The following is a 27944-nucleotide window of genomic DNA, read 5'->3' as shown; positions in this document are numbered from 1 at the left end:
AGCACATTAAATACAGTATCTGCTTGAGGTGCAGCTTAGTTACCCGTTTAGTCTCATCTTCAGCGTCTGAAGCATGAGCGCCACATAAGCTTGAGGTGAAGTATTCTCTCCTCGCGCCATAGCTCCATTTTAAGGCGCCAGAAAGCCTCCCAAGGCATAGTGGGATCTTGGCGAGTACCATAACTACGATGAGCATTATGATAGTCTGGAGACTTTTCAGGTGATTTCAAATAGTCGACGAACTGGTTCTCTGCAGTTCGCGCTATTTCGTATCCACTTGTGTCACTGTAATTGAGAAAACGCGGCTTTTATGTTACTGCAATAATTCGTCAATTTTACGTAACATCAACGTTTTTCGTTACAATTATTGGCATTAGGGCTAATACCGCCATTTTTATACGTACTCACATCATTTTGAACATACGCGAGTACATTCTAAATTTCATAGACTAACACGCAAGTTAGAGAAGAAAGTTACTCACCCAATGCGTTTGACGCATTTCATTAATGCAATTTCATCATTATTCTTGTGATAGTGTTGCAAGGCCTGTATGTAGCAATCGCGAACATCATCCAAGATTCTTCCGAGGGAGTTGTAAACCAAGAATTCCTTCGTCTGTTCAAACGCTTCCTTGAAACTCTCCACGATTTCATCAGCTGAAGATGGCAGGGTAGTGGTGTCGTTTGTGACTTCAGGATCAACTATTTTTATGTTAGATTTCTCAGGAATTGCAATGTCAAACTCGTCAGGGTCTGTATCCACAGAAGGTTTACCATTTTCACAGAATGTACTTGCCCTATCACTCAATTTTCTCGAATTTTTTTCAGACGACTTTTTGGTATCCTTGAAATTTTCTTCTAAGGTTTTATTGTGAGCTTGCTGCACAGTTTCTACTTCACTTTCTTTTCCAGATATCACTTCTGGAATTTTGTTTTTGACGCTTGCATTTTTCCGTAAATTACTTTCACCCGACAAAACCTTCGATTGCTCCAATAATTTCCTATCACTCTTTTCTGAAGCCTTGCATGGCTTACTGCTTTTTCCAGCAGAATCTTTGATCTTACTTTCACTGAGAATCTTTGTCGGTGTATCGTCTTTCCTGAGGTCTTTAAATCCGCTAACTTTGTGACCTGATCTCTTTGATTCGTGCTTTGATGTCACAACGGACTTCTTAGGATTTTTTTCAAAAATTTTACTTGAATGTCGCGGCGTGGTCGCCACATCATGCGAGCGCACAGGAGAAGTTGAGGAATTTTTAGGGGCATTTGATTTGTCATTAGAAGTTTTGAATTTTTTTACGGTGTGACCCATTTTGTTATCGGGTGGAAATTCACATTCCTTTCGTTTGTTCTGTAGTTGTTGAGATGCATTTGAGCCTAGCAACTCGTCACTTGTTTTTCTTTTATTTCCTACCGAACACTTGACATTCTGTGATTTTTTCTCAATATTAATGGAATGATGGTCGAACGCAATCGGAATGTCTGTCGTTTCTTTCGTTTCACACTTGGTACTTCTATGTTTCTTATCGGGCTTCAAATGTTTTTCCTTATGCGATTCTTTAGCTAATTTTGCACCCGAATCATGTTTTGAAGTTTTACAAGTATCTGAGGCAACCTTGCTAGAAGAACCAATTTTACACACAGCACCTGGCGAGCCGAGCGTTTTCTTACCCTCCTTCTGCCTCGAATGGTTCAGAGAATTTGGGTAGCATTTGCCAATGGTAGCGGGTGCAGTAGCGCCAATTCTGCCGCCGCGACTAATCTCACTTGTATCTTGTTCATCCTGCATTCGCGCTTTCTTTTTTGGTTTCTGGCTATTAGAAGGTTCTTCAGAATTGCAAAATGACTCGACCACTCTGTTCTTTTCTAATGAAGACTTCGACGTTTCCTCTTTCATTCGAGGAACAAGCCGATTTCCACTTCGCTTTACAGATGAGTTTTCCTTGTTGACTTTTTGCGAAGACGATTGCTTATGAGGAATCGAAGCTGAGGGGCTGACACAAGTAGATTTGTTTCTTCTGTCCGCATGTGCTGGATAGTGAGTAATAGGCGATACTTGTTTTTTGGATAAGATTTCTCTGAATTCTTGCTTATCAGCAATTGTATTGCAGACTGATGATGATACCTCGGTAATCTTTTTTTGGCTTCCACCGGACATATTAGCATTATTAACTGGATCCGAAGATTCGATCGAGAGCGCCGACTTCACATCACATCTACTTTTCATCAATGAATTCTTCTGATACGTCGCTGGATGGCTTATCAGAGGCTTTTTGGGCGATATAAATACAGGTGGCGACGGATGATTACTGGGACTGCGTATTTTCGTCGACGAAGCCAATTTACTGGCAAAAAGTAGTTTTTTAGGCGTTTTACTTGTAGCTTCTGATTCTTTATCAGTCTTTTGTGTACAATCCCGAATCTTGGAGGAAAGTTCGGAATTCCCGGTAATTTTTGTAGAAGATTTAAAACTAACAAGTTCCTTTTTCCCACCCAACTCCTTACTGAGATTTAAATCAAATAGTGACCCTGTTTCAAGACCAGACGATACTTTCTTCAACATAGACGAATCTGGCAATGACTTACGATGGGACACTGATTTGGTAAGAGCAGTTTTTGACGCGGAATCTTTGATTGAGATGACTTTTTCGTGTGTAGATGCTGCAACAATGGCCGATTTTCCGTGAGGTGATGTCGAATCGTAGTGGTTTTGAGTAGTTTTCTTCGAAGTCGTTGTTTCGCGCGGTGACTTTGTGAATGAATTAGTTCTTTCCAGCAGTTCTTTTGCCGCGACTTCCGTAAGAGAGCACAACCGGTCATTCTGCGACGGTGCGGGATAGCTAATAGTCGACCCCGTACAAGGACTGTGGTCTTGCCTGCAGGAAGTGTAACCTGGAAGAGTCTCCGGGTTTTTACGGGGTCGTTGCATTGAGTCAATTCCTGCGGCTGAAAACGAATTCAGGGTCGGCGATCCTTTTTTAACATTCGATACATGATGTGAATTAGATTTCACAGACTCTTTGTGAGAAATTATCTCTTTTGATTGAGCTGATTGGACAGATGAACATTCCGTACCGGCTATCTTTGATGAAGACACGGTCTGGTCACTAACAGAGTTTTCCCCCAGCGCTTTCGATTTTTCAAGCTTGTCAGGTTTATTAACCTGCAATTCATGCTGTTTGATAGACGGACGTTTCTGCAGCAAACTTTGGGAATGGCAGGATTTTGGTGGAAGTTTGGACGATTTCGAGGAAGCGTCTAATTTATGGCATGAATCTTCTGCCATGTTTGAATACGGCGACGGCGTCACATAAATTTGGCGGTTTTTAGATGAAATTTCTTGCGCAGTGTTACAATTACCATAGGAATGAGATTGCGTGATAATCGTTGAGCTGTGTTGACGTGAGTTGTCGATATGAGACGCCTCAGTGGCATCTTCACGAGACAAGTTTGCTGTAGAATTAGCATTGGAACCACAAAACTTTGAACTCGATAACAGGTTATTTGACGCGATCGCGTTCAAGTGGTTAGTTTTCACTGGTGAATGACAACTTGTTTCTGCTTTTGTTTTTTCTGAAGCCTCGCTGCGTACTGGAGCGTGATTTTCATTTGTAACATCAGGGTTTGATAATCGTGATGCATTATTTACAGAGATACCCGCAGAACTTGTTATACTGGAATTATTACCAGATAATGACGGATCGCCGTACTTGGCAAGGAGCGTCTGAAAAGCTGTAGACTTCAAAATTTTCTCCCTTATTGTAGATGTTAAAATTGAATTTTGACTGTCAGTATAAGAAGTTGAGGTTATTTGTGGGCTTCGTCCGCGTTCTGTAGTGGACCCTCTTTCCAATTTCTCACCAGGAAGTGCTGTCAATGTCTGTTTCACAACATCAAGCGGCGATGTAACATTATTGTCAGGTTCGACCGCAGCAGTGGAAATGATAGATTTCTGAGAAACTATCGAACTTACAGTTTGAATGTTCATATCTGCCGACGATATGCTTTCTGTTAGCGTTGCTTTGGGTGTCGATTCCGCAGCAGGAAATGCATCATGAGGAACTTGAACGAGCTTCAATGTTTTTTGTTTTTCGGTACTTAGGATCGCCACATGTCCAGAAGAGTTTTCTGAATCCGGGGATGTTGATGGATCATTTCCGTCTTTAGGCTCTACTTTTGATGAAATTTGAATCTCTGCATTTGAACGAGCGATCTTCATCAAGGTGTTAGGGTTGGTGATTCTTCCTCGATTTTCAAAAAAATCAGTTAGGGCAGAAGTAGGACAATTATTTATAACTTCAACATCCGATTCTTCGATACCTCCTTCGTCCCCAATCATTTTTGGAGTCGAAGAAACAGTCGAACCTTCAGAACTAGTGACCCGTTCTTCCAACGTCACAGGGGAAGCAGTAAGAGAAGGATTCTCGAGAACGCGGAGAATCTTTGCATGGATATCATTGTCTTCATCACGATTCAAGTGTGGCTCAAGAAATGTCGAATTCACAGTGATGGTTTTCAGAAGCATATCTTCATTTTCGATCAGAAGTTTTCCGGGAATCACATTTAGGGATTTCACCAGAGTCTTGCATTCCCAATCATCGAATGATAAATTTCTGGCAAATTTTGTACGAGTTTGACGAATTTCATTTTCTGAAGTAGAGTCATCATCACTAATTACAATAGTTTCGATGATAGCGTTCTTTCTGAACAGATCACCAACGTTCACTAAACTTTCGGCACTCTTTAAATACGTTACCGGTCTACACGACACACTTTCTTGACACACCTCGGAACCTACGAGCACCTTGCTTTTTTCGCCGACTTTATTAGTCCTCGCACAGTCAACTTCCTTGTTCAGAACTTCAAAAGCAGAGCGACTGGTGGTAGCAACACATGGAGTTTCCGTTTTACTTCCATTTCTGTTTCCACTATTATCGGTTCCCGTTCTATTTTCATTATCACGAAAACATTCCAGAGCAGATGACACCGGTAGATTTTGCTCTGTTAACGGGCTGCTTACAAATGATAAGTCCAGAGCTGAAAGATTTTGACTACAGGAAACCGAAGTATTTTTCGAGGTTCCCAACTTTGTCTGTGTAGAAGAGCTTAAACACGGCGAGTTTCGCGAAGTGGTCGTCGTATGCTTGACGATAGCTTCTTCTGAACTAAGAACGTTAAGAAAGTTTTCGTTTTCTTCGTCGTTGCCACTTTTATTACAGCTTGGAGGCATATTTTTAGGCTCCGCGACGGATGAACATTTCTTCGCAGAAACATCATCGCAAGAACCGTAACCCACATCTAAATTCTTACGAAGGAATGCGTAACTGAATCGAGATGAAATTGATGATGAACGCATATGATTGTCTGGCCTCGAATATTCAAATTTCGAGGTCTCATCCAGCTTATTTGACTCCAGAAATGTGTTTGGAACTGAAGTAGAAATAGACTCGCTTCTTGGCTCTGTCTGTGGATCTTCGACAATGCTAGTGCTGGTCATACGAGGAACCGGTGTACAGGCACTGGCATCGGCTGAGAAACCAATACCGACTGTACCGGTCTTTGAATTAGGCTGCTGTTCCTTTACCGACTCAATACGGCCAGCTGACGTCGTCAACCGTTGAACTTCGGGCCCTGAACTACACGACGCAGATTGGTCACTGGATGATGATGTTTTCGACGTCGGTTGAGGGCTTCCAGCCGATTGCTGTTTGAAGCTCGTGTTAGGTATATCCTTAGCTGGAGCGCTGTTTGTTGTACGAAGAGCAGCCAAAAACCGTTTGACAACTCGATCTATCAGCAGAAATCAAGAAAGAATTAATTACGACGAAGTATACTTGAAGAACTTTCAGTTAAATAACGCAACAAAAAATACTGATAACCAGAGTGTAAATGATGCCCTTGATGGCCTCTTAACAATTCAAATAGTAAAAAGTAACGCTGAGTCATGCACACGAAGATTTAAATATTTTTGTTACGATTCATTACCGTAGTCATTTCCAAGCTGAGAATGCGCCCAATCTGTACATCGGTGATCAATAAAAAAATATTAATCGATGAGCTTACCATCAATAAAAGCTGACTCGAGATATTGTCCCAGAAGAGCGCTGATGTTTTTCCGATAATCCAAGGAATTGTTTTCTCCAACAACAACAGTCTTGATCCGATCCCGAGCTGATGAAGAATTTCATGTTTCAACGTTCAAATTACGTCCACACATACCGCAGGACTTGGTTGCAGTGATATATCAACATACAACAAGATATCGACCGGTATGAGGTTCAAACACTTGTTTCCACAAATTACAGATCTAAGCTCAGTGATTGAGTTAAAAAATCAATTTTAGTCTAATTGCATCCAAAGATCACAGAATTAGTCACGTTGGGTTATTAATCAACACGTCGAGTGCGGTGCGACCCACCAGGTTTTCCAGTTTGCCTAAAAACGGGTAAGTCCGTGGACAAAAAAAGGCCAATAAGTCCATAGATACTAGTAAATTGCAAAAATTAGATTTTTATCTTTTCCTTGCTGTTCAAATTTAATAAGGATGTACCACTATCCTAAATTTTTGTCGGTCAAAGCAATTGAAAATTAATAAATAGCGGAATTTGTCCGAAAAAAATACCCTGCAACCCACCGGTGGGTCGTGCCGCACTCAACGTGTTAAGAGCGAACGACGTGCATACGAGTTAAATCCTCACTCATTAAAAAATTCTGGTGCGAGGAAGGACCCCAAAAAAACGGCCTGACTGTGTGGTGGGCAAAGTTATGGCATCACCGCATTCTCCCAGTATGTGCACATGCTACTGACATTCCTCATCCAGTGTGCCAAGCATCGCTGCCCCAGAAGGCCGTGTTCATACTCGAAATTTTTAAATAAACCTGCTAAAAAATCAGTCCGGTTTATTTTGGGTCCCCCTTCGTAACTAAGATACTACATACATGTGCACACGTCCAGCTTGGAAAGAATTGATTGGATGAGAGTTTCCTCGTTACGATACTCGATGATGAGATATTGAAGGGAGGCAACGCGAGCTGGATGGCAGTGCAACCAGTCAGCAACAAGTCCAGCCCGCCCTACCACGATGTTGGTGTCTGCACATATAACCATAATTTATGAATAAAATCAGCCTACATCATTCAGGATGCTGATCAATATGAAAGAGAATATCCCAAGGTAAAAATTGAGTAAAAATTCCACTGTTGATTAGTTTCATGAATTGAAACACAAGAGCTTTTAATAATGTGAGATTTTCAACAAATGAAAAATATCTATGGGAAACGAGTCGCTTTAACTTATTTAGGTAGTAAAATATTCAACAGAAAAGCTAAGGGGACTTGTTCTACATGAGCGTTAATAATAATAGAAATTCAAAGATTAAATTCAATCGGTACATTTTCAAATCAAGCAAACTTCGTCTTTGCAATAAATTGTTATATGGGTCCTCTTGTAAACCACAAGCATCTAATCCTCACCGGAGACATGAGAGTTTTTATTAACAGGGCGGAGAATGGTTGATTGCGCACTGCTGTCGGGAGCGACGAGCAGCTCGCTGATCACGACCTCGTAGCATTTGGCGAGGTCAGCGACGCTTTCAAGAAACGCCTCCTGGAAAAAGTCTTTGTCTACCACAAAGATGGCTCGCACGGCGCCTCCATGTCGGTTTTGCAAAGGTTTCGGAAACGTTTGAAGACATTTTCCGGGAAAAAATATAGATTCTGCTTTCGAGGAGCAAAGACGTACAACAGCGCTCAGAAAGAAAAGCGTGTTGGAATACCCAGGGCAGTACATCCGCATGGCACCTGAAGTCAGGTTGTGTATTGCCGTACCTGCAATTTGGTTATTATAAATCTCATACGAGTCTACGCAGTAATAAAAAAATATTATCAAGTCATTGTGAGGAATGGCCAGGTAAGACGCTACTTCAGTTGCGCCTGGAGTAAAAACAAATACAATAAGCAATCTGATATTAGTCACAGTAACGATAAACTAAAAAATAACCCTATAGGGTAACATTGGTAGTACATACCCGGGTGTCTTCGTGGACAAAAGTTTTTCTCATTACAGTTTGGCTTGCACATGTACTTGAAATAATACGGATGGTACAGGCTCTCGAAGCGATTTTGCGAGTATGCACATTCGTTTCCGTACTGGCAGTTTCCCGTAGCAGCAAACTTCTTGTGATTACAAAGCTGAGGACTATATGGATGATGAAGAACGTTGCGTCTTTTATCTTTCGCAGAGTGGTAATCCAAACATACCTCACTTGCGCAGTTCTGCACCTTGCACTTGCGAGTTTTGAATTGCACCAAGTCGTACTCTGTAATCCAATGTGCAAGGCAATAAATGAATTAAGTATTTTTTTCAAACGGTCGAAGATGTTTATTTGTTAGTAAATAGTAATGGAAGGCTGTTTTGCTTTATTGTTCCAATATTTTGTAATGGTCAGAACTATGGTTTTAATTGCTTTGCTTGTTACATATATTTGACATCCAAGTCAATATTGAACAACTGAGGTGAATAGACGATGCTATCTTCTAGGGATATAAACAGATATTTTGTATCTAACTTCGATATTAAGTGTAGCCGAAGTTATCCCGTTGTAATATCAATTACTCAACCATAATCAGACTTGAGCTAACAACTCGTTGCACAAGTAATCGTGATTCCACATCAGTGTAATAATTATATGCTTGCACCAACTCACTCGTTCTATATGCACCAAGAACTTCTATCAACATGTGACGTTACTGTTCTTTGGTGGGAGGAGTTAAACGCAGTCTAATAGTACCTTCGTTTCCTAAGATAAAAATGCTGTGGTATATTTACATTCTATGATAAATTTGACCGAACAAGACGAGGTAAGACAAGGTTTTCACTTACCAGCCTGCACCACAATAGTGAGATACTCCCGTACGTCATTGCTACACGCGGCGAACGCTGCATCCACTACACCGCGCTCAGAGTTGGTGAACTGCTCGCTTTCAATTAATGGCACCGGGAATACTGCACAATGGAGTCAAGTGAAACTATCGTGGCAAGAAAATGTAGTCGAATGCAGCTAACTAACATACTAGAATCCGGGTTTCTTAGCCAGAACCCTTGCTCTAAGTGTATTCAAATGATTAGTATGATTTGTAGGCTAGAAGTTTGCCTACCGAGTTCAAAGCATGGCATTGGTGTAGTCACGTGCAAGATAAATAATATGCGGTTGAAAATTACTTTCTAAAGTCAACACTTCTATAGAATTCAGTGTCTCCGATGTTACACATGTACAATGAATTTCTCATTTTACTATCAATAGTAAAAAATTAATTTTTTAATTTTATTTTTAAAATTAAAAAAGATATTTAAATTTTTCAAAATTACTTATTCTATCAATTGATACATGCTTTTTGTCTCCGACTTTACGCAAGTGTGCAAAATTTTAGATCGATTGGACAGGTAGAAGTGTGTTAAATACGGATGATAAAATTTGTAGCAGACAGACAAACAAACGACAAGAAGTTAAAGAGAAGTGTTGTAAAATACGTACCACTTCGCAGACGGTTGAGCCGCATGAGGGGACCCAACCAGGTCATTTTGGAGATCTTCAGCAGAAGAACTTCATCAGCGACGGTCTTCAAACCCACCTTCAGAGCGTTACCTGCTTTACATAATTACCACCTGTTACGTTACATTTGATCACAGCGCATTGCTATAACAACGCAACATTAATAAGCAAAAATGTAAGCACAAAAACTTTAAATCGAAACGTTTGAATTGTCACTATCTTGTGAATTTTCACTTGTCAGGAGCAGAGCAAAGAAAATACTTCTGCCAATAATGTCCAATATGCGTAATATTAAATTTAGCAATGAAATACGTCAACGCCAGAAACATCATGATAAGAAATTCAACAAACAACAATTCAACACGGGTAGCGTTGGTAAGACTATTTTTTTTAACTCCCGTAGCAACATATTAAGGAAATGTAAATTTTTCGAATTGGCAGTAGAAAAATACACAAATAATCATACATATACATGTCGTAATGAAGAACAAAAATATGAATATTAGAACAAAATAATGAACAACGAACATAGATAAGACTCACAAAAAGAGTTGTCCGTCAGCAAAGTACCACAAGCTTCGAGTAAACGCGTGAGCAGCGAGCGCGGTATGTACGGGGAGATTTCGGTGACACGATACCAAGTCAGGTGCTCATCCGGGCTAGGGTGACTCCGAATGTTATCAACATTTCGATTGTCAAACTTGTCCTCCGAAGAACTTTCATTTGAAGGCCCGAGACTCGTGAAAGAAGTGGACGAGTTTGAAGATCGAAAATCAATTTCGGCTGTGGAGGACTTGGACGATTGAGACGTGTGCAGCATGATAGTGGCGTTGGGAGAACTATTTTGAGGCAAAAATTGGGTTTTCGAATTAATCATTGGCCCATCACTTGATGCGCTGCAAACGGTTTCAGTTTGAAAACTAGCATCCAGATCTTGCATTGAATGGCCATAACTCCCTGAAATCATCACAGGCATTGAAGAAGTCTCAATGGGCGAACGTCCAATGGGACTTCTTCCGTGAATTTCGAACGAAACTTTATGTCTTGTATTCGATATGGTAGAATTTTCTCTGACCTCATTGAACGTATTCACAAAATTTGAAGAATTAGTACCCTTCGGCGTACAAGCCAGAGTAGAGTTCATGGAGTTGGCTGCAATGGTCGAGGTTCCTCTGTTATCACTGTCTATGGCATGCGCGGTTTGCGATGCGGTACATGCAACAGCTGAATACTCCAACACAAGCTTCAATTTTTTCATCAGATTAGGGCTTAGCGAATTTACTACATCAGAACTGATGAACTGTGAATCATTCACATGAATTTCAGAATTTTTTATGCAAGAATGCTTACTGATCGCAGCTGAATATGTGGACTTCGAAGTTGCTTCGACTGAGACTGAATTTCTTGGATTCATAAAAGTATAGGTTGAGCTAGAACTGGGAGTGCGCATTTTATTAGCAGGTGTTGATGGTTGAACCAAAGTTTCGTTGCATGACGTCGACGTTGTAGAGGGAACAGAAATCGAATTACAAGACTTGCTGGCGTGAATTGTGGATAAGCCAACGGCGGATGTTGAAGTAGTCACCGACGTGGTATCGGTATCGTTACCAACATTCAACCGGTTGACGGTTGAATTTAATATCTCAAATGAAGAAATTTTGTTCATTAACGGTGCCGCGGAAACACGATTAGATGCAACTCCTGAAGATTGGTTCGTAATAATAGGGCAGGGTTCTGTTAGTGCATTAATGGTGGTGGGAGTGGCGGAAAGAAGTGTGGGCGCGGCACTGAAAACCTCTGTACATCTAGTGGAATTGTATGCAGGCAATGCAGCCAAATCAGGATTTGCGAAATTTACGACATCTTTGGAGGTGGAAGCCATATCGCGCTTACGACGATAATCACTACTTTCCCAGTAGAGAGCAGCACGGCTCGGTCTCCTCCCATGCCGATTGAAAGGTTTGCTCAACTCAGCATCGTCAGTAGGTAATTCGTTTAACTCTGTTCTTCTTGTTGAAACATCTGCAGTTATATTTTTAAGCAAACGAAGTCTGTCACCAAACGAGGTGTCAAAGTACTTCTGCAGTTTCCAGAATAATTTTAGATCTTTTAGTGCATCTTCGGGTGGCACATCTTGTGAATGCGGTAGCTTCGGATGATGCAATAACGAGAGCGTTAAAATGTGTCGGTTTTCTTGTGGCCGACCGGTGCCCTTACCGACTTGTTTAAACGGTTTAGTAGAGCGAAGACGCGTATCTTTCAATACGCGGTAGCATCTTTTGCTGTCTTCGAGAGAGCTGAAAATGCCCTTGATGCCCTCAACTTTGGTAACCTGATGTTCTACCACGGAACACTGGCGTGCTTTACAAAATTTCAAGACTTGGCGCAGTTCAGTCAAGTACTTGGTAGGAAATCCAAACACTATGACAAAATTACGGTTTCTTTTCCTTCTTCGAGGACTAGGAAATGATGAGTCGTTTCTTTTCCTTCTTCGAGGACTAGGAAATGATGAGTCGTTTCTTTTCCTTCTTCGAGGACTAGGAAGGATAGATGATGGTGCAAGTGGAATATCATTGGAGGGAGATTGCGCCAATGAACATCCATAAGGAGCTACGGAATCAGATGGACTAGATGAGTCATCAACTTTGTTTAAACTTTCTTCACTTTCCTTCGCTCCATCTTTATCTGCACGAGCTTTCTCTAAACGAATATGCTTGGAACACTCAGGTTTCTCGCGAAGTTCATTAGTTTTACTTTTGCTGGAAGTGGAAGATTTCCGACTAGAATTATCTTGAGCTCGAATCGCATGTGAAATAGTCACTTTGTCTTTCTTTTGCTTCTCTTTCTGTTCACCGATAACTTTACAAGACTCTTGAAGATATTTCCCACCCGAATGCTCTTCTTCGTTCATTTTGCGTTTACCCGAATTTTTTTCGGTTTCAAGAGCTGCAGTTTCAGTTTGTTGAGGTATGTCGTACAGGAAATCAGAATCATCAGAGCTTGATTGATGCCCAAGCAACAATGCACTGTGAGAAGTAGAGTAGCAACGAACATCAAAATCGGATTTACTAACATCAGGAGAAAATTCGTAGCTGAAATCTGCATCGCTGCTTTCGTCATCATTATTGGTGCACGGATCATTTGAATCTGGCCCATTCGCTGGAGGATCCAAGAGAGCGTGACTTGCTTTTCCAATTTCATCAACCGAGTTCTGTTTAGAATCGGACAAAGTCGTGGCTTCAGCTTCTAGTTTTTCGACAGATTCAGATCTTTGGTTCGATGTGTTGAAATCATCAGAATTTACCGCAGAATTCGGATTGATATTTTGAACAATTTTATCGCAGCATGTCATCGCCAATGAAGTTGTGTCAACACTAGTCACTTCATTTAGACAAAGCACTGATTCTTCACACGCTGACTTTGTCCCGGACAGCGCTGAAGTTGTTCGGGTCTTAATATTGCTTTCGCCTTGAGAGCTTTTTCCAGAAATAGCTGGCGACAAGAGAGTTGTTCTTTCAGTAATGGAATCATTCGGACTGGGACAATTTGCATTCTGCTTCGTACTGAATAAAATAATGTCGTGAATATCAGATTTGAAATCAATTTCGTCTTTGATAGGCAAGGCTACTTTATTTACTGCCTTTGAATCAAGAAGGTTATCATCTGACTGCAGTTCAAACAAAGGCCGTTCGGAGAAAGTTGTATCGCTGCTGAAGGTTTCGAATTTAATTGAGGTGCTGTTTAAATGTCTTAGGGTCAATTCTTCATCTTTCGGATCCTTGATAGACGAGTGTTCCGAGTTGCTAAGAGAAGTAGCTGGAGAGTTATTCAGGAGATTAGTAATACTATCCGAGGCATTCACATTAGTTGGGTCGTCGGGTTCTTTCTTAATGTATCCAAGCGCACTTGTAACCAAATTTTCTTTCGGCGCATCACGCTTTTCTGCCGTTTCAAAAACAAGACCAGACTTGACGCTATTGGACGGCGACCACGTTTCTCTTAGCAGTTCAGAAACACGCCTGAGCCAAATTACTTCGAACGACACCAAATTCTCCGAAGGGTCCACACACGTTCGTAGCTGCATTGCATCGAGCATGTTTTCAAACGACGGCTCTCTGGCATTTACTGACAGAAATTGGTCGTAGTAGTGTCTAAGGAATGATGTAAAGGACTCTTTAAGGGAGAGTACTTCATCTCGTGCGACAACGTGCATGTTCGATACCTTTTGGTTGAGACGATGAATAGTCGACCAAGACCAGTCATTGGGACAAGCAACGATTGGTCGATCGTACATGAAATACACGGTGCAGTTCTTGAAGAGGATGTCGAATTCGGCTTTCAGTTTATCTATGAAATTAATCTTTTCTGCACGGAGATCCTCCGAGAAATGAATTGCGCGGACCATCTCAGGACATTTGGAGTTGCAACGACACGACTGCATACACACATCGCTTATCACTTCCACCCCCAGCATCACCAGCCATGTCACGGATCCGAGCTTGTCTCGCTTCAACGCCAACGATGACATGAATTCCTTGCAGTTTGCAGCCTTCAAGTTGTCCGTCAAAATGAATTCTGACTAGAAAAAAAAAAGAGTTTTGAGTTAAGAACCCTAGTCGACTATTATATAGTAATTGTCCGGTGTCAATTCACTTGACCTGATATAGATTAAGGACGAGTCAACATCTGATAGATACGTGATAGATCACGCGATTAAGCCCTCAGTAGTGGGCGGAAGCGAAGCTTATAAAAGGTCTAGCAACCTTAATTAAGCAGGCCCCCAGTAGCTGATGAGCACTCCGCGATGTAGCGTGTCGGTAGAGTTCTCCGACCTTACGGTCGATGCCGTAGCTTATGCCTCTGTATCGCAACTCTGTATTACCACCCCGTATACAAGATACGCTATCTGGACTTATTACCACGTTTTTCTTAGCTCGCTTTCGTGTCTGTGATGATCAAATCTTGCAATCGATATTTCACCAACTTTCCCATTAGCTAGCGCTCTGAAACTTTTAGGGAAGCTCAGCTCCCGATAACAATACAATAATCAATAATTTGTTGCACGTTTCCAGGCGTATAAACTCTAAAGGAACTCACAATGATATGTGATTAGATTATTTATTAAAGCCAAAACTTGCATGACCGCCTAATAAGTATGCACACTTCAGAGTTTAATACCTCAATTTGTGACATCATTTCGGTTCTTGCCTCGACATGTCGAGAACTTTTTGATTAATAATGCGATTGAGCCCTCATTTGTTGATGAGGGTGAATATAAAGATGATGAATTGTAGCCGAATTTCTTCCCCTTTTTGTTAACGAGTGCGTTATCTATATTGTCCGGTGTCAATTCACTTGACCTGATAGAGATTGAGGACGAGTCAACATCTGATAGATACGTGATAGATCACGCGATCAAGACCTCAGTAGTGGGCGGAAGCGAACGTTATAAAAGGTCTAGCAACCTTAATTAAGCAGGCTCCCAGTAGCTGATTGTCCGGTGTCAATTCACTTGACCTGACGAGTCAACATCTGATAGATACGTGATAGATCACGCGATCAAGACCTCAGTAGTGGGCGGAAGCGAAGCTTATAAAAGGTCTAGCAACCTTAATTAAGCAGGCTCCCAGTAGCTGATGAGCACTCCCCGATGTAGCGTGTCGGTACAGTTCTCCGACCTTACGGTCGATGCCGTAGCTTATGCCTCTGTATCGCAACTCTGTATTACCACCCCGTACCGGTATACAAGATACGTTATCTGGACTTATAAGTCCAGATAAAGTATCTTGTTCAGGTCAGGTGAATCTCTATCAGGTCAGATGAATCTATCAGGTCAGATGAATCTATCAGGTCAGATGAATCTATCAGGTCAGGTGAATCTATCAGGTCAGGTGAATCTTTCAGGTCAGGTGAATCTATCAGGTCAGGTGAATCTATCAGGTCAGGTGAATCTATCAGGTCAAGTGAATCTCTATCAGGTCAAGTGAATTGACACCGGACATAATGATTATGAAACACTTTCTGCAATATGAAAATACTGCTTCAAAATAAATATTGTACTAGACAACTAAGAGAATAATAGACAATTAAAAAAATACTAGGTTTTATAATCTCAAAATAATTAGCTGATTCGAATCTTCTACGCATATGCCAACCGAATTTCTCCCACGTAACAGTTAAATTTAAAACAGTTAGTCGGTAATAAAACTTACGTTCATGTCACGCATAAGCGGAGTTAGCACAGTGGCAGTGGCTTGGTTACACAGCACTGCCACGTGGCATTTCTCTGATCTACAAAAGATACAAACGCTTTCATTACATAACTAATCACATATATCGTAATCAAGCTAATCTTTACAAACTTTCACAGGAGGGAACTGTTGACTGTAAATGATAAACAGAAATACTGTGACAAATAACAGCTTATCTGAATTCAACTCTATGAAAACTGTAAGTCTTGGTGCGATGAGTTTCACGAATTAAATATAATTAACTGACATTCATTACGATTACCTGATTGAAACGATCAAAATATAGCATTATCAAGGTAGAACCAATTAATATAATGAATAAATTCTATGCAAGAACTTGCATTAACACCGTAATTACTTGGATTGGCCAGGAGACTCGGCAAAGCTTGAAGAACCGCTCAGGTTTTCGAGCCGTTTACGCAGCTTCCAGTCGTTATCCTCACTACACTGAAGCGCCGGAAGTTCATGACTGATCAAAAGTTTATCCTCAGCCACAGAGGTAAGGTTGCCGGTTGTAGGGTCAAGCACAAACGGCTTCAAAGTGCCAGGAGATGCAGACGAGTTATTGCCGGAATGTTTATTAGAATGGTCTGATAGTTCGATAGCTGAAGGATTATTATTAGTACATCCATCAATTGCGTTCGAATAAATTGAGCTCAATCGCTTCTGCACACAAGTTAGATTTGCCTTTTTAAGCGTGTTGCTGCCAATGAGAATCTTTTTAGTGGAGCTTTCCTCACGAGGGAAATTTGTTTGAGGATTTTTCACCGTAATGTTATTGTTAAACATCGTCTGGTGAGATTTATCAGAGCACGTAGTTTGAGTAGATGGTTGTAATGAAGAGATGATAGATGATGGGCAAACATGGTGTGGCCCATGTTCTGGCTGCAAGTGGAAATTTTGCTGGATGAAGTAGTTGAGCTGAATTTGCTGCTAGGAGATGCAGCTGTAGTTTGATTCAATGAAGAGACACTTGATGCACATGAAAATGAATTTTTGATTAAAGAAAAGGTACTTCGGTCCTTTGGCTTACACACACCAGGTAACTGAGTCAGATTGAGTGATGATGCGCTTTGGCTAGGCAAAGAGGCTTTTTGGCTAGATGGACATGGATTTATGCCACGAGAAATTGCTTTCTGACCAGACAAAGTAGGGATTGAGCAAGAATTGTTTCTCACAGCCATTTCAGAATTTTGAGATAGCCTTCGTTTCACCAGTTCCTTTCTCCTCAAACGATTATTTTTTATTTGATCTTCATTTTTGGGAAATTTCATGCATTGACCATCTTTGTTATTTGGCTTGGTATTTTTTGGGAAGTGTCTATTCACTTGCGTCTCAAGCTGAATATTTTTGGCAGCAACAGTAATTTGGCATTTTTCACCTGCAAAAATAATTCCTTTTTCACATTCTGAGTTTTTATCCATGGGCTTGTAAGAAAGTCTCTGCTTAATTGAAGAGACAGGATACATGGAAGGACGTGGAGACTTTGAGTTCTCATGCATCAGGCATGGAAGATCATGTTCTCTACTATTATAAAAAAGTTCTCTACTCTGGAAAGGATGTAAGGAATGCTTACTTTCAAGCTTATGGCATAAGGTTTCATGTTCTCCAGAGGAGAAAGCTTCAACCCGTTTGTTTACTTGACCATAGTTGCAGAATTGCTGGGTTCCTTCTAAACCACTAACAAATTCATGCTCTGGAAATGGTCTGGTATGATCTTTGCAATATGGGTTTTGATTGGTCTGAATCAAAAGTTGGCGGTTTTCTTGAAATGCAGACACTAGTGCAGGTTGGTATGGGGCAAGATGAGCGAGCCTGGAGTTATACAAAGCTTGTTCATAATTCTGCTCCTTGCTAATCTCATTATTATAAGAAAGTCTATTAAGTATTGTGCCAAAGTTTCCAGTAGACAATGAACTTGCCCCAACTCTATTAGACTTGTAAGCCAAAGATGAACATCTTGCATCTACCCATGGTGTTGAGCTATAATTTTTCCCACTCCAATTTTCAGCGTGGTTTCTTTCACTCTCACGAATGATTCTACTCGTTTCAACGACAGTTCTCCAAACTAACGTCCCTTTATGGTGATGAACAAAGTTCTTGCGACAATCAGTTGTGTCCCCGCACCAAATAGGATTGAAATCAGCTTCAGGACTTTGAAGACAGGGAATAAGTGGAGACTCAATATCTCTTACTCTACTGAAGATTTCAACATCTCTACTTCTGTTATCTGTGATTTGGCCAGAATATGGCATAAGTGGTATAGCACCAGCGCTGTTTATCCTAGCATAAACAAAATTATCAGTATTGGTAGTTAGATGATTGTTGTCAAATTGATTGTGGTCATCTATTGAATTGTGGTTCGACACAAATCTGTGGCAACTTGCATCAGGGTCTGCAATTAAGCGTACTTTGTAATCATCCAGGACTAACTGAGCTAACTGAGTGAATGCCTCTTTCTGTTTCAAGGTTTTCATAAGGGAACTGCGTAGAGTGTGCAACACTTTTTTGGCAGTTTTTGGATAAGCAGAAATAGAAGTGTTCCCTGTAGGAATCTGAACAGCCTGAAACATTGAAAATATATATTAGTTCATGGAGCTGCTGCATAATAATACAAATAGCAGAATTTAGGTTTTTGCAATAAAAATCAACTTGTGACCACAGAGTAAACATATCACAAATAAAACTTTTATCCAATGAACACCATTAGCATAAACTACATAACTTTTTCACAACAAAAGGGAAAATTCAATACAAAAACTATTTAGGCAATAGTTCCATAAAAATACTTATATACAAATTTCAGATCATTCAAGCAATTAACATGTTGATTCTTTCAAAAACATGCAGAGCATCATGAAACTGTTCTGTAGAGAGTGCACCTGACAAGAAACTATATTACAAAATAACTTCAATTCAAGTCTAGATAAGAATACTTGTAACTGCCTAAAATGACGGACAGCACGCCATTGTCACCTACCTGAACAGCTTCAAGTATTTTCTGATCCTTGGTGAGCTCATAAAGTTCAGAGTATTCAGGGAAATTCAGTAACTGCAATGAAATGAAAAGGAAATTTTAGAAAAAGTGGGTCAGTGGACAGTTGATAATTTTATTTTCAAATCAATTGATAAAATACAGGGATTTTTTTCTTGTGTTCATGCATCACACATTTGTGGCTCTGTGGGATTTTTATATTTATCCACACAGCAGATATTTGGGACAAACCAAAGATAATGTTGTTAGTGGGGCAGTAAATAAGCACATGCACTAGTTAGTATAAGTTGAAAAAAACAATCTAGAAAGATTTTATTGGGTTGTTGAAAAAAGTGACAGTAAACAAAGGACCAATGCTATTTACATACATTTTAGAAATCTTTTTGTAAATTTTCCCAAAATTCATCTTTTTTAAGAGGTCATGGAACCCATCAGCAATGACATAAGAAAAACAGTATAGGTGAAATAGCCTCTTAACAATTAGAAACATTCACTAGAATAACAAATTAATTTTTTAATATTCTAGGATATTAAACTAAAATTCTCTTCAAGACTTCTACCCAGGTAATTAATTACTAGTAACTTCTACCCAGGTAATTGATTATTATCAACTGACAATAAATATATACCTGTGCTGAAGCTAGGGTAATTCAGCATTAGGCAAGATAAGATAAAACTGCTAAAAAGTACAAGCAAGCTTCCATTCTTCAAATTATGATAACACACAAAAAGGGTTAGGTTGAGTAACAAATTAAAATTTATATATGTCAATAAAAATACAACAATGTCAACTACAAAAAAATCTATATATACCAGGTCTTGAAGGCAGTAAATAAAACTTGAGACAAGCTAAATAGGGATCAATAAGATCTACAAGCTTTAAGGCTAGTTGCTTACAAGTAGGGATAGAAGATGTTCATGTTTGCTCAGATGTCGAAAATACTCTGCCTTGGTGTAAAACTTGATGCCATCACAAGCTAGGCATTCAGACCACAATATTTTCTTCTTTCCACGAACTATAAGCAAGTAAATGACACCTGGAATAGGGAAACAAATTTTCAGGGATTATCACAAACATAGGCATTCTGAAACAATGATGTTTCAACCAAAACCTGGTAACATAAAATTTGCACTAGAAAATGCATCCAGGTAGGAAGATAAAATGATCAAAATCAACCATGAAAGGCAAGTAAATGTCTCAAGTTAAGAACATATATATCCTGCTGAAAAAGTGAATTTCACGCAGACACATCTTAGTTACCAGAAATGTAACATCATCCATCAGAACATTCCAAAGCCTAAGCTGTTCTTCATTGAAATGAACTTTTAAAATAGATAACTTGACATATATATTAAAATATTAATATTATTTCAAAAGCAGTTATCAGATTGTATTAAATCAATTAAATACCCTTCAACATAATTTTTGATGAATCAACTGAAAGAGATTTATATTTATACTGGCTGCTTGTGAAGTATACCTGACTCCTGTTGAAGTAAACTTAAAGTAAAATAAAATACTTAAAAAAACTTTTTAAAAAAACACGTTTTTCTTGTGGACTAAAAAGTAGAAAATAAATTATGGTTTGCCCCAAAAAAACGTGTTTTTAAAATAGATAACTTGACATATATATTAAAATATTAATATCATTTTAAAAACCGTTATCAAATTGTATTAAATCAGTTAAATACCCTCAATATAATTTTTTGATGAATCAACCGAAAGATATTTATATTTATACCGGAAAGTAAAAAAAATAGAAGTAAAGATCACACGAGACATTCAAATAATTTGAAACGTTGCAAGTGAGGCATGTTCAAGTGAGGCATGTTCAAGTGACTGAAACCAGGACATTTTTTAATATCTCACCTCTGTTTGACTCCTCAATTGTAGGCCATCCATTGATGAGGTTTCTAGTAGCATCCATCATATAAATAAGAAAAAGCAGGAACCCACAGCAAAGAGTAACTCCACAATTGAAAACATATCTGAAGTAAGTAAACGAATAACACACAAAATTACAACAAATTAAAATGACAAGGTTAAGTATATATACAAAAAGAATTTTAAATTAAAGGGGATGCAAAAATAAGAGCTTAATGAGGGATGTAAAAAGAGCATTAGAGAGAGCAAGCAATAGACTAAAACAGAATGCTTAACTTGCCAAGTAAATACCTAAAACAGAAAACAACAACAGGAATTTATTGAGTCAAAATATTGCCTGCTTTTCATGCAAGTTCTATCTATAATCTATATATCTATAGCTACTTCTGGATATCTTTATTAGCAGCAACTAAAATTTAAGGATGAAATTGTTTTTGTTCAATTGTTAGTACCAAGTAGAACAATGAATTTGATAATAAAGCTGTTAATTTTGCTTGAATAAAAATGAGGAAGAGAACCAAATTAAAGGCAAGTTAGTGGCAGGTTAGTTGCACTAACTACAGAACAGGGACTGATGGAGAAGCTACAGATAATTATAAAACCAAATGTTACTGAAGACTACTAAACGACCAATAAAGGGACAGAATATTTAGTCGTGATGAAATAGCTTATAAAAAAGGTTAAGATGAAGCAACAGGCTTAAACCATCCTCAAGGGAGGATAAAGAAACTGACAGAAATAAAATGATAGAGGAAACTGACAGAAACAAAATAATAAAGGAAACTAACAGAAACAAAATAATAAAGGAAGCTGACAACTAGAAATAAAGTTATAAAGGAAAAAATAATAAAATAAAAATAAAATTAAGGAAACTGACGGAGTTAAATTAATAAAGGAAACTGAATGATAGAAATTAAATAATAAAGGAGACTGATATAGAAATAAAATAATGGAAACTGACAGATAGAAATAAAATAATAAAGAAAATTGAGATAGAATTAAAATAATAAAGGAAACTGACAGATAACAGATAAAAATATAATAATAAAGGAAAGTGACAGAAATAAAATGATAAGAACTACAATGAAGGAGAACTGAGCAGAGGAAGTCAATGAGTAAACAAATATTTGATGCAACAACAATACTACAAATAAGATGTAAAATTTTGTAGATAAAACTACATAGCAATAGAAAAATTTGGTTAAAAATCAGAAAACTGCATGCACCAGTACATATAAGACAGTAAACAAGCACATTTAGAGCAATCAAATCACAATAATGGAGAATTCTGATGATCTAGAGCCATGGGTCCCAAAAAGAGCAGTTCTGCCCCTGTGGGGGTGGAGGAAAGATCTGGGAAGGCGGCAGTCCAAAGTCAAAGTCAGAAATTTGAATGTTCATTAGTAGATTTGTGATTTGTACACAACATGTGCAGCAAACGGCTCCCAGCAAAAGGGGGTTTTCATACAGATCTTGGCATTTTGAACCTCTCCATGGTTTCTAGTGTAAATTTTTGAAAATATTACAAATCTGGGTTTTTTGTGCATGTCTGTGGGGGCGCTATATATATGTGTGTGAATATTATGTGTCTGTGGGAGGTGCTAAGAATTCACTGGGGAGCCAAGGAGGTGCCAGCCTGCAGAAGTTTGGGAACCACTGATCTAAAGTAACATTATGAGTGGCAACAAGACATCAAGATAATATTAAAGCCAATCTAGCTCATGTTGATACATGTATCATATTAATCTGTTTTGCCCTTCCATGGTTTTAGTAGTTTCCACTCATTTCAAACATATGTCCATTTTTTCTTTGATCCCATCATAAATGTCAGTTAATTGTGTTTACAATTGGAGTTATGAGTACTTGTCTTATTTCAAGGACTGAATGACCATTATGAAACTAACTGTAGCAGGCAAATATGTTTCGAGGCCCCCAATATCTGCCATGTCTACGTCGTGGGGGTACCCTGGCCTGCGCGTCGGCCGGATACTCGGCTCTCTCGTGGGTCAGGCCAAACGACAGAGGCCCCCCCCCCCCCCCAGATCGCTGCCGGATGGAGGCTCCTCCGCTTTTCCTCCTAAGGGTAGGGGAGCCTAGGCCTCCCCTTCCCCCTACCCACATCTTTGGCTGCCTATCTTTCCTGGGGCACCTCATGTCCTCCTCCCCTCCATCTTTTCTTCCTATTCATCCTTCTCCTGACCCAGGGTATCCATCCCAACCCTGTCCTGTACCCCTGCTCAGTCTGCTCCCTCCCAGTTACATGGCAAGGATATTCATTCAAGTGCTCTAGGTGCAATGCCTGGACCCACAAGCTATGCTTTGGACTGCGCTCCATTAGTCTCTACTCCAAAGATTGGATCTGCCCAACATGCAGATGGTCTGACACAATCCCAGCCAGACCTTCCTCCCCCTTGCCTCAGACCTTCCTCTCAACTTTGACCCCCTGCCCATTCTGATTTGTTCTTTCATCAACTCTCCGGCCCCCTGGGCCGCCTGCTCATACATCAATTGAAAGCATGCATGCATGCTTTCATTGTATTTGCATGTACACAATTTTGCTCTCTCAGCCTCTGCGGTGTGTGTGCATCATGTTGAACTCTAATTGGTGTTGCGATTTATTACTTTTTGAAGGTTAATTTGTTGTTTTCAATTCAGAAAAAAATTGTAGATGAATCTATATTTATTATTTAGTCTAATTGAAATCTTCAAGTGTTGCAACATGCAACTTTAATTCCAACATTTTTTCTTTTTATCTAAACTGAAATTTTTTGACCAAAAAACTAACCAAGTTGGATTGAAAATAATATATTAACTATGATTTCTAGATTTCTATTTTGCCAGTTAGTGAGTCAGATGAATAACCTGCTCATCATCCAATTATCTTATTATGTGTCTAATCACCATATTGCAAACCATTGTGCTACCATCAAACAGGGTGATAAGGGATGACATTGAGCATTTATTGTTGAGAACTTCTTACCTTATGCTTACCTTCATTCATTGACTGCTTCATGCTCAAAGTCATGCATCATACATATATTGTGATAACAATTTTAAACTAGATCAGCATATCAAAAATTGACTGGCAACTAAGAAGTCCCATGTTTGCCATTGCCACTACGTACACCACAGGGCACAGCACACGAGTCTGCACAAAGATGCTAAACTCAATATAACATAACATAGTGATCTCGGCACTGCAGTGTAGGCCTGATGTGGCCTGTCGCTAATTCTTTTCCTTTTCGTGCGTTGTTCACAGAAGGTCTAAAATTGTGTCATTTGACCGGATCTTTTCACAACTGACAAAAGTTTGAAATATCTACTCTACTTCCACCAGGTTTGATATGGTGCTAGGCATTTCAAATCTGAACATATATTTTTCCATAGCTTTATCTAGTCCCTTCTTGAACACGTTTATACTTGGAGTTCCAATGATGTCATCAGGGAGGCTGTTCCACATGATACCATTTAAGAAAAGTGTTAAAAACAATGTAAAATTGGTTAGTCAATTTCAAATATCTGGCAACATTTCCCAAAAATCATTAGTAATTATATAGCAAATTTTTAAAAAATGCAGGCAAAAACGTGTCATTTCCTTTTTTTTAATAAATCAGACAATAACAACAAAAATAGATTTAATCATTAAATTGATTAATCAACCACAAGTAAGGTCATTTTTTGCCTTATTCATAGGTGGTTTCTGCCCAATTTCCTACAATAGCAATTGGCTAGTTAGAAATAAAGACTAAACTACATATTTTTACTCTGGCACTGCACTTGAATTGTGCAGTTTAATCAATCTCTATACACTATACAGCCAATATACTTAATATAGGATATAGATCAGTGGTTCCCACAGTGAGCAATATCACCCCCTAGGGGCAGTGGAATGATTTTGGGGGGCGGTAAGGAAGAAGAGGGCATTTGGGGGGACGGCAGTACGAAGTCCAAAGTTCCAGTTTTTTGACAATTTGTACACAACACGTGCAGAACATCTCGAACTCCAGCGATGGTTTTTTTCACCCAAATCTGCTTTTCTAGCCTCTCCTGGGTTTATGTCTCAGACAAATTAAAGGCTGGACTCGCGACCAATTTCCAAATTCAATGATCATGGAAAATCTCTCAAATGACTGAACTTACCTTGATGAAACTTGGTACATGTATTCATTAGGACCTAACAGCAATGTTTAGCTTGAGAAAATTTTTTCGAATTTGCCTGCATTTGTGTTTGCCACAGTTATATTGCAATACGGGCTGAAATTCACAGGGATCAAGGAATTTCTTCTAAACTATTGAACAGATATGAACAAAATTTTGAATTTACAGTCCTAACTACCAAACGGTAATGTTTAGCTCATGAAAATTTATTCGATTGTGCCTTTGTTTAGAAGTTTTTTTTTTCATTTCACATCCATTCGTAATTTAAACAGCAATGCGTGCTTAAATACGTGCAATCAAGAAATTTCTTCCAAAACTACCGAATGATTTGAATGAAACTTAGTATTTAAATACCTAACCTCAGCAATGGTGATGTTTAGCTCCCTACAACTTTTTTGTTATACCTTTGTTTGCAAGTTATATGGCTATACGTATACGGATATATGTAAACGGCTCCTTGCATGGTTAAACCTGCCGGTAGAAAAAGCAGGTTGTTCCTCCTATATCTGTATAGAAGTAAAATAGAAAAAATTGCACAAGCTAAACATTACCGTTGGGAGGTTAGGTATTTATATACAAAGTTTCGTTGAAATCTGTTCAGTAGTTTAGAAGAAATTTCTTGATCGCCGTGAATTTAAGTGACAAATTACCCGGCGATACGGGCCAAATATAAGGAAGTGTGAAATCAAGAATGACAGTGAACATAGACATGTAGTGACAAACCAGAGATTTTTTAGAATCAGTTCATTTTTAATTTCCTCATTTACCCAATATTTAAACCAATTTCTTATGTATGATGATGCTGGTATCCAGGATACTTTACTGTTCTACTTATAGGACTCAAAAATGAACTTGAGGGAAAGTCTAAAAAACCTCTCTGCTTTGCCACTATGTCTGAATTTTCCGAAATTGCAACCATGTTATGTTTGATTATACTTCTGTAATATCGAACTCTAATTTTTATTATTATTAAATAATAATTATTTTACTGTCAGTGAAATAAAAAAAACTCGCAAACAAAGGTAAAATCAAAAAATTTTTTTACAAGCTAGCAAATCACTGTTTGGTAGCTAGGAATGTATATTCAAAAATTTGTTCAAATCTGTTCAGTAGTTTGGAAGAAATTCTGTGATCACTGTGAATTTTGGCCTGTACTGCAAGTGCAATATAACTCACAAATGAAGGTAAAATTTAACAATTTTACAAGCTAAAAATCCGCATTAGATTCTGATAAATACATGTTCCAATTTTCATTGAACTGCATTCATTAGTTTGGGACATATTACTTGATAATTGAATTTGGAGATTGGTCATGAGACATAGTGGCAAAGCAGAGAGTTTTTTAGACTGCTTCAAATTCATTTTAGAGTTTATAAAGTATCCTGGTCTCTGGATACCAGCATAATCATACATAAGAAATTGGTTTAAATCTTAGCTAAATGAGGAAATTAAAAATGAACTGATTCTAAAAAATCTCTGGTTTGTCACTATGTCATGAGACCGGCCATGCATTTGCCCGAGACGTCCTATGTTTCTAGTGCTGAAACAGTTAAAACAGCATAAATATATTGGTTCACTAAACGGGGTTCTATTTGTGAAATACACATTTGTTTTTAACCTCTACCTTTGGAAATTGCAGCATACTAAATTTCAAGAAAGAGGCGTATGTTTTTATATCAAATTATACGAGTCTGTGGGGGGCGCTAGCTGCTAGAAATTCACTAGGGAGCCAAAAGGGGCACCAACCTGATTTACCTGAAAAAGTTTGGGAACCACTGATATTGATTATAGATCATCATCTAAAATGCTACTGCCCACTGGGCCACATGATAACCAAAATATTGTTCTACAAAAATAGAACAGTTTCTTGGTTGATGGTTATGAAATAATTAGTAAATTAATTCAAAACACACATTGCAGTCTTGAATTCAGAAACTTAAGAATTCTGAGTCAGAATTATTTTTGGTTTTCAAGTGGAATTCTAGCTAAAATATCTACTATATAGAGGTTTACTCAAGACGAGCACAATTAAGCTGCAGGACTTACATTTCATCAAAAATTGTTGAATTTTTCCTTGATTCCAGTAATAGAATAACACTTATCTTGGGAGTTTTTGTCTTTGCAAACGGACAAAGCCTTTGCAATATTCAAACAGATTTAGTATGTTGTGGCATCATTTACAGCAAAAAAATATTTTTGCTTGGTATAATCAATAATGCTGATGACATTTCACTCGCCAGCAAAACTTTCTGCTCGATGGCTAGGCCGTGCCCCCGGCCCATGTCTTTGAATCCTAACTTAGTATAACTATAAGAGTCCAGCGCCGCAGCACTTTCATCCCAAAACTCGAAAAGGCATATAATTATTTCACAAAGGTTAATTGCAGAAAAATAAATAATCTCAGTTAACAATAAAAGTGCGATGAATAAGGACCAGACAAATAAACCCACGTGTAAACAGAAATTTTGTGCCCCGAATGCACGTTTACCTCCTCTCGCAACCACGTTCTCGCTTCAAATGAACGGCGCGAAGGAAATATGGTTAGAAGTAAACAGTAAACACAGGTGCCGGCTCGTAAGAAAGTAGGAATTTTTAAGTACAATATAGTATATAATGAGATGTATAATAATCGCAAAATGCATTAGTAAAAACATATTAATCATATATTTGTTTTGCTATACCATTTGCTTTCCTTCTTACGCGTATATTTGATTTATTAGTAAATAGTCATTCACGATTAGATGCAATTCAGCGATCCAGCTAGAATGCTTCAGTGTTTGGCAAGCTTGTGGTCATAAACAGGCTGAGTCAGCATGCTTTGCTTAATCAGCATTTTTAAATTTATTGCCTGACAGGCTGACGCTGTCGCTCCCCTCAATAAATTTCAAGCATTATATCAAAGTTACTAGTGTAGGCGATCGAAGTCCCAATGCATCATTCTGTACTTTCGTTATTATACAAATCATCTTGTTCAGCATGGAAAATAAATTGAATACTTAGATATAAGCATTGTTCTCCAAATTCCACAAAAAGAGAATTGTGCATTGCGATATCTACCTACCGTAGTAATGAAAACTTTAGACAGATACCAATCGTTTATCATC

General features: G+C 38.7%; 1 protein-coding gene across 1 annotated transcript; it reads right to left on the bottom strand.

Annotated features, from left to right (window-relative positions):
* Nucleotides 1–59: 59 nt before the first annotated feature.
* Nucleotides 60–23701, bottom strand: LOC108679098. The gene is made up of 15 exons (XM_047884480.1): nucleotides 23674–23701; nucleotides 19695–19834; nucleotides 18783–18854; nucleotides 16747–18366; nucleotides 16161–16687; nucleotides 15764–15842; nucleotides 10095–14130; nucleotides 9534–9644; nucleotides 8882–9004; nucleotides 8028–8318; nucleotides 7474–7827; nucleotides 6940–7092; nucleotides 6064–6171; nucleotides 483–5790; nucleotides 60–285 (listed from the first exon to the last, which is right to left on the bottom strand). Exons 1-15 carry the CDS (start codon nucleotides 23693–23695, stop codon nucleotides 60–62), a joined length of 13170 nt encoding a protein of 4389 aa, XP_047740436.1. The 5' UTR covers nucleotides 23696–23701.
* Nucleotides 23702–27944: the final 4243 nt, after the last annotated feature.

This window comes from Hyalella azteca, unplaced genomic scaffold, assembly GCF_000764305.2.
Source record: "Hyalella azteca isolate HAZT.00-mixed unplaced genomic scaffold, Hazt_2.0.2 contig15466, whole genome shotgun sequence".
NCBI classification, from domain to species: domain Eukaryota; kingdom Metazoa; phylum Arthropoda; class Malacostraca; order Amphipoda; family Hyalellidae; genus Hyalella; species Hyalella azteca.
The sequence above is the reverse complement of the archived record's forward strand: the minus strand, read 5'-3'. Positions and strand labels throughout refer to the sequence as shown.